The 7,237-nt window shown below is 38.1% G+C and overlaps 1 protein-coding gene across 1 annotated transcript; it reads left to right on the top strand.

The window, feature by feature from the left end:
* The first annotated feature begins 810 nt into the window (after positions 1 to 810).
* LOC121859614 lies at positions 811 to 4,439 on the top strand. Its single transcript, XM_042356552.1, has 7 exons — positions 811 to 856; positions 1,891 to 1,952; positions 2,950 to 3,107; positions 3,290 to 3,408; positions 3,603 to 3,720; positions 3,818 to 4,095; positions 4,299 to 4,439. The coding sequence occupies exons 2-7, from the start codon at positions 1,905 to 1,907 to the stop codon at positions 4,358 to 4,360; spliced, it is 783 nt and encodes a 260-aa protein (XP_042212486.1). The 5' UTR covers positions 811 to 856; positions 1,891 to 1,904; the 3' UTR covers positions 4,361 to 4,439.
* Positions 4,440 to 7,237: the final 2,798 nt, after the last annotated feature.

A 7,237-nucleotide genomic window follows, 5' to 3' on the forward strand; every position in this document is an offset into this window, starting at 1 on the left:
GGGTTACAGTAGTCTGTTAATTACAGCAAAAGTTAGGAATAGAATTGCTATCTTTTATTGTTAGCCTCCATTACATTCATCAGTAATGTTTATTATTAATAGTCATTATGCCCTCAGCAATGATGTTATGTGATACACCGTAAATTAGGGAAGGAAGCATACAAATACCCGAGAACATCAATTACGTATATCATTTTCAATATTCTCATATTTATTATATGTGAACATTCCAAACGGAAAAAACGAGGTTAACAACACCTAAACTTGATGAAATTACATTCATTATGTTCCAAGATGATTCTGATATATATATATATATATATATATATATATATATATATATATATATATATATATATATATATATATATATATATATATATATATATATATATAATAGGATTAGACTATTCTATAACTACGCAAAACTTATATTAGTGTCAAAACTAAAGACAAAAATGCATGCTGGGAAAGGAAACTGCAGAGAATATACTTGTACAAAGTGTTATTAACGTGGCTATTTATTGATAATAAACAACAAACTCAATGAAAAGATATAAAAGTTACTCTGCGTTATATTATCGGCTAATATTTCATTCAAAATACTTCAGCCTAGTAAAATGAAATCATAAGTTACGGACAACACTGAAAATATAATACATTTACATTAGTGAGGCTGTCATTACCCAAACGATTGTTAACATCAAAGGAAATTGTACTGCAGTCGTTGTGTTGTTACAGTCTGGGATTCTTTCTCGTATCAGAGGTGACAAGGTCGGCCTGGTGAGGCGGAAGAAGTCAGTATAGTGTGAGCGGGTGATCTAGTCATTCACTTTGTTTCTGCTACATTTGTTCGGCAAGTGTTATTATTTTCTCATATTTTTTTTATATGTTGTTCTAATTCTTTTTTAGTAGCGCTTTTGGATATGATTTTTTGTAATATTTGTGGTTGTTTTTTTCGGGTTTGTGTTGTCGTTTTTTAATTTTAACGTTTATATTATAAACTTAAACTATCAAATGTCTTGATTGGTATTGGAAAAACTTAAGACAATTCTTCTGTTGATGCAATACTATGATTTATTACTTTATCTTAAGATTTTGTATTATTTTAAATATGGAACTATATAAAGAAACTTCTTGGTTTCGGAAACTTAGTATTAACGTATTAAAAAGTCAATGCTTTAAAGATTCGTTTAAACCCATTGATCTCGCACTCTTGGTGCTTACTTAAAGAATGACAAACAATCTTGGTAAAATTGTAAGTACCAAAACCACATTCCTCGCCACTAAACAATATTGATTTGTCCAATGATGGTTCACACCACAACTCGTTAAGATTCTTGAGGCTTTAGAACATGCAGTAAATGACGTCTTCTTTAATTTACGTCTACACGCCTTAACCTGTAAATTTCATTTAGAGATTCGAACTATGTGGTCAGAACTGTAAACTAATATAATTTCAATGCACCTATTTTATACCAATTTATTGGCGACTTTGAACAAACTTGCAATAACATGAAAGCTATAAATTCACTTGCTTATCTTGGTGATCGTATTTTCGACTAAGATGGTATTTAAAAAATGGTTATCTAGAACACCTAATGCAGTTATAACGCTCTTTGAATAATCTCCGGCTTGTTGAGTACTGTATTGACTAGGTGCAAATTCCGTGAACATGCCAATTTTGGTTCAAGATAAAATTTAATTTTTACATTCTTCATTAAACATGGTGTACATTTTAATTGCTCATCAATTAATTGCATATTAACTATCTATATTTATGTAGTTTGTGCTTATTGGTGAAATGATAAACCATTACTGTAAATATATGGTCTAAAATTACGTGCACTTTAACAAAAAAGGGCATTGGTCTCCGTTTTCGTTTCTCAGATTCCTGCCTGAAAATGTCGTCTCTGGTCTTCGTCTTGATCTTGTCGAGCATAAACTTGGCGGTAAGTTGGCTGCTTAACTACGCTCTGGTTTCTTTCTCCTAGAAAGTGTTATAATGTCAATTTGTCTTTGGGAGGATCTATTGTGTTTTGATCATTACCAATTCATTAGTCTTGAAATTTCTTTGGCTTAAGAAGGTCGGGCTTGTGTTGAGTCCATGACTCCATTTTGAGTCCAGTGTTAAACCACTGAGTTAGTTTTAATTATCGATGTTTATAGCAACCTAAAAGCCAGATAAAAAAAATGGAGTCTGGTCTAACGTTCGCTCCTCCCCCCTCAAAAACGAAATATGCTGACCCACACGAAATCGGCGCACCAGGTAAGTTGGCTCTGTTGCCACGGTGTTAAATTGTCAGACTGCAAAGTAATATCAATAAAAGATTAATTGCCAGAAGTGGGATAAGGTATAGGCTGATGGATATGGTTGTGTAACATGTTCATAGGTGGAACGAGCTGTATATAAAAATTACGGCTCGACTTCATTAGTTTCGAGGCTGAAACCGTCATTGGTTCTTAAAAGACCTTCTTTATTCTAAAAGAATAAGGTTGGGTAAGACTGAGGTAGAAGGAACGACTTTAGCTCATTTTTTTTATTTGGTAAAACAAATGCAGCGGTTAATTCAAAAGGTAAAAAATGACAATCCTCCTATTCATGAAGACGAATGGGAAGTTACTGTAGGTGCTCAAGACCTTAAGTCAATGTAAACTAGACCTAAGCGGAGGAATTTTAGGTAAGAGATGAGATAAATATCTAGACAGAGGTTGATGGATGAAAGGTGGTTTTCCTTTTAAACTAGGCTAGTCAGTGTTTTAGTTTCTCCAATTTGGGGGCTATTCGCCATACTTCGAACGGGGCATGCCGGGTTAAAATTCGTGAAATCCCGTAGTCTCTGTTGGTAGGCCACTTCTCTTTTCGGCTGCTGTCATGTAGCTCTAAAAATTGTAGGGTATTGTTCCAGAGATTAAAATGGGTAAAAATCGTCTATTCCACCAACACAGGCGAGTGGAGATCCTAACGAGCCTCAGGAATGGGATTCGACTACACAAGAAATGTGGGAAGGCAATGACACCTTGATTGACACTGTTCCTGCTGGATGCCGGCCCCCACTTCGCATACTCGATATATGGATTCCACCTAAGCATTGTTGCCCTGCAATGTTAGTCACTGTTTGTAATTAGTAGATATGGATTTTAATTTGTTTGTTCTGCATAAATTTGAGGATATGAAGATTTTTGAGTAGGATGAGGGCAAGTCATAATTGGGCTTGCTGTTGAGTTTGGATAGTTGTGAAACGGCTATGGATGTAAAGTGTAATATTTCTATTCACCCTGAACACAGCTCTAAGTGCGCAACCTTGTATAATGGAGATTGCCAGCCGTGGTACCAGAGCTCCTGGAGATGTGACTACAAGTACTTTGGTTACTGTCAACATCACAGGTTCTGCGTCTGCTGTGTCGGTAAGTTTTCCTGTGACTTCGTACTTTAACTTCTATCCCCGGGAAATCGATAATGTGCTAGTTGTTTGGTTACGTAAGTTAATGAACGTTTAGTCTTAATTTGCTTATACAATTTAGAGGCTATTAATTTTGCTCAAATTTCGTGTCGAACCAAATTCGATATAAATGAAACAATTGTTGCGTATGTTTTTCAGATTGTGAAAAAGGTGACAATAATTCAGTGTGTGGAAAGTTGGGTGGGGCTTGCAGGAAGAAGTGTTATACTTACGAGTATGAGAATTTAATGCAACAATGTCACAAGAAAGGATGCAAGTTAGTATGGTAACTTGTGTAATAAACAATGCTATACTTTTTGGTTTTTATTCGTGATTTAAATTTTGCATCTTAAAAATTTCTCGAACTCTTCCAGATGCTGCAAAAAATGTAGACCATCACCCAGGTGTAAGAAAAATAACGCTGATTGGACCGCTCGCTGTGTGAGCCACAGATGTTTCTGCTCTAAATTCTCTTACATCAGCAAAGATCCTTGCTACGGTGACGGATGCTTGTGTTGTAAGCGATGTAGAATAACGAAAAGGTGCAAACATGCTGGCGGCTACTGTATCAGGGCAGGAGAATGCTGTGCTCCAGGATACTCTCCCAAACGCTGCGGCTGTACGTCGAGAAGATGCTCGTGCTGTGTACCGGGTGAGTCTAGTGTTTTGTTTTGTTTCATTCGGTAGTTTACACGGCCTTAAAATGTTATTTTGTAAGGAATTAACTCGAATACGGTTTATATTTATGCGTAATACCTCATATTCCACTTGAGTTTCTGTGCGGTATATTGTTTGAACTACCAATTATATCTTGATATGGGGACCTACATTTCACATGTAATTTTCGTTTTCCAGATAAGAAGGCAGTTGCAGGATTCTGCTCACCGATTATTGTTGATTCATTCTCTAGTGGTTGAAGTCGTCGTCATTGGACTGAACTTTATCTGAGGCTGATGGTTGTATGTAAATTGACAAATGCAGTAATATAATATAATATAATACAATACAAGGTTTTGGTTTGCTTATCCGTCATCAAAGTGAATTGATTAGTGAAATTTAATGAAGATGCGGTTTGGAGACCTGATGTAATGCAGACGGTATAAAGTGATGACTGAAATTTTAATATGATCTATGAAATTAACAGAGCTTTACGTAGTGTCGGCTTGATAACATTGGTTCTAATAACTGGTTCAGTGCACACGATTATAGTATAAAATAAACAAACTAAAGTAACTTGCTTCTATATATTGTATACTATTAATTCTCCACTTACGTACAATAAATAAATTGTTGGTATTGTTCGGCAATGTAATTGAAAAAGGGGCTTGGCCAATTGGATGAGTTAATGTCTGGTTCGGTTAATTTTAATGAAGCCGTCATGATCGAGCACGGGTACAGTATAGTTCAATGGGCTTCAGTAATTTTGACCTGGCTTTTCCTCTACACTTATCCAGTAGCCTGAGCTAACCCTCGTCACCCCGGACACTAAACAAAGGCTGTCAGGCGACCACACGAGTTCACGCGCTGCCTTGGTGTAACGGACGAACATTTTCTGAAGTGACCCACGTAGCTGCGAGAAGAGATCGCGACCGACCAGGAAAGGAACCGATTGATTTATAAGTTTGAGATGCAAAACACATTAATACATCTCAAAGGGATGAAGTGACCTAAGCCATCCCCACCCCAGTCCAGGAATGTCTCTCTCAGGACTCGCATATATCCCCTAATATTTCATGTAATCGGTTATAGTACATGGTTATATTCTAGATGCAAAATTCCTTTATTTAATATCTCATTTATTTTCCAACTTTTAAACATCCACAAGGATGGGAACTAGATGCGCTAAGCGATCAAATATTTTGATTGTAGCTTCCTCGGTCTCGCGAGTCCTTGCATTCTACACCGAAACAGATGGTTATACATTCACTTTTACACTAAACGGCTACATCTTGCCAAGATTTGATCCTTCTGGGATTTTAACTTAAACTGTAAATTCCCTACTGAAGAATGTGAAGCTTCGTTTATTGTAAAGGGTGATGTAGTTAAATTCTTGAAATGCATGTGACTTGACCTGCAGACCCTCTGTGTCGATGTTTTATATTGTGACCGTGTAGCACACTAAAAGACCGTCAGATCTCACCCAGCTGACTTGCCCTGGATCACACCTCGGATCAAGACTTGTGCAACAGAGACAGAGCCTTTTATCTCGATGACCACATCCGCTACAGGTCCCTTCGCAACCAAGTCCTCCGCGAAATACGTACTGCGTTATTGTACATACTGGGGTGGTTGGTGGCAGTCATAGTCGGGCGCCGGTAGCTCGTAGGTGGTCGGCGGGTGCGGTACGATCGCCATGGTGTGTCGCCGGACAGTTAAAGCGAAGAGCAGTGTTGTGTACTATAATTGCTATGTGCAAAAAGAACCAAATGCAGAACATGGAATGGTGCAAAGAGTGGTTAAGTCGAAGAAAAGTATTGGGAAGTCATGCCACGATTTTACGTGGACTGCAGGATGGACATGCGCAAGACTTCACCAATTCAATGAGAATGGACCCCAACACCTTTTACAAAGTTCTAGCGAAAGTGGAACCATGTATAAAAAAAAAAGTACCAATATGAGGGAGAGTATATCTGCAGAGGCTGGTCCAGAAGCAACGCTCGTATTTCAACTGGGTGCACCTACACATCACTTCAGTATAGAACGAGGATATCCGTGTCCTAATACCTGCAACTTGTCAAGCCATGTATGAAGTACTCAAGGAAGATTACTTGCATGCGAGATTTGTAGTACATAAAAAATCATTGAATAAGGTTAGAATTGATATGCATAGACAGGAAGCTATGGGACTAGAGTGTGGAGAGCAGCAGGAAAGAACACGCACGAATGTCCTCATTACATAATACATAAACCATCTCCCGTTTATTGTCACGCCAATAATGTACATTGCATAAGCTTATTTGCTTATACACTGGACATCTGGACCGAGCGGGGAACATATGCAGTACGAATCGCATTTGCAGTACTTAACTCAGGTTTTACAAAGTGCTAGCATACGTTCTGTAAGTATCTCTGTTCATACCTCACCGACTTAAGGACCCCGAGGGCCGGATGAAATTTTCCCTCGAGTCTTGAAAGAGTGTAGGGAACAGATTAGCGGACCCCTCGTAAACTTATTTACAAAGTCATTAGACACCGGAGTTGTGCCAGACTTGTGGAAACAGGCAAATGTAGTACCCATATTAAAAAAGGGAGACTGAGCATCCGCGTCAAATTACCTGCCGATCAGTTTGACGTCAGCAGTGGTGAAATTTCTTGAATCAATTATAGCAGGTAGCATCCGATTGCATCTGGAGAAAAGCAAATTAATCTACGACTCACATGGGTTTACAAAAGGAAAATCTAGTCTAATAAATCTGCTGACGTTTTTTAGGAAAGTCTTCGAGGTAGTAGATAATGACGAAAATTACGATGTTATTTACTTCGACTTTAGCAAAGCATTTGACAGAGTACCGCATCAGAGGCGTCTGAGAAAAATTAAGGCTCATGGTATCGAGGGGAAAGCTTTAAATTGGATAAAATCATGGCTCACCGATAGAACGCAGAGGGTCAGCGTAGATGGCTTTAAATCTGAGAGGGGCCGTGTAACCAGTGGGGTTCCCCAGGGGTCAATACTAGGCCCACACTTGTTCATAATCTACATAAACGATCTAGATACCGGGATCAGCAGTGACATAAGCAAGTTTGCGGATGACACCAAAATAGGGGGGCAGATTAATTCAGGGTAAGATGCAAAT

Source organism: Homarus americanus, unplaced genomic scaffold (genome assembly GCF_018991925.1).
Source record: "Homarus americanus isolate GMGI-L3 unplaced genomic scaffold, GMGI_Hamer_2.0 scaffold7626, whole genome shotgun sequence".
Classification (NCBI taxonomy): domain Eukaryota; kingdom Metazoa; phylum Arthropoda; class Malacostraca; order Decapoda; family Nephropidae; genus Homarus; species Homarus americanus.

Bases quoted from the DNA above. Each gene is read 5' to 3' on its own strand.
- LOC121859614 (XM_042356552.1), top strand. From the start codon at position 1,905: ATGTCGTCTCTGGTCTTCGTCTTGATCTTGTCGAGCATAAACTTGGCG. The intron at 3,721-3,817 runs GTTAGTATGGTA...GAACTCTTCCAG, and splicing joins TGTCACAAGAAAGGATGCAA to ATGCTGCAAAAAATGTAGAC. The intron at 4,096-4,298 runs GTGAGTCTAGTG...TTCGTTTTCCAG, and splicing joins ATGCTCGTGCTGTGTACCGG to ATAAGAAGGCAGTTGCAGGA.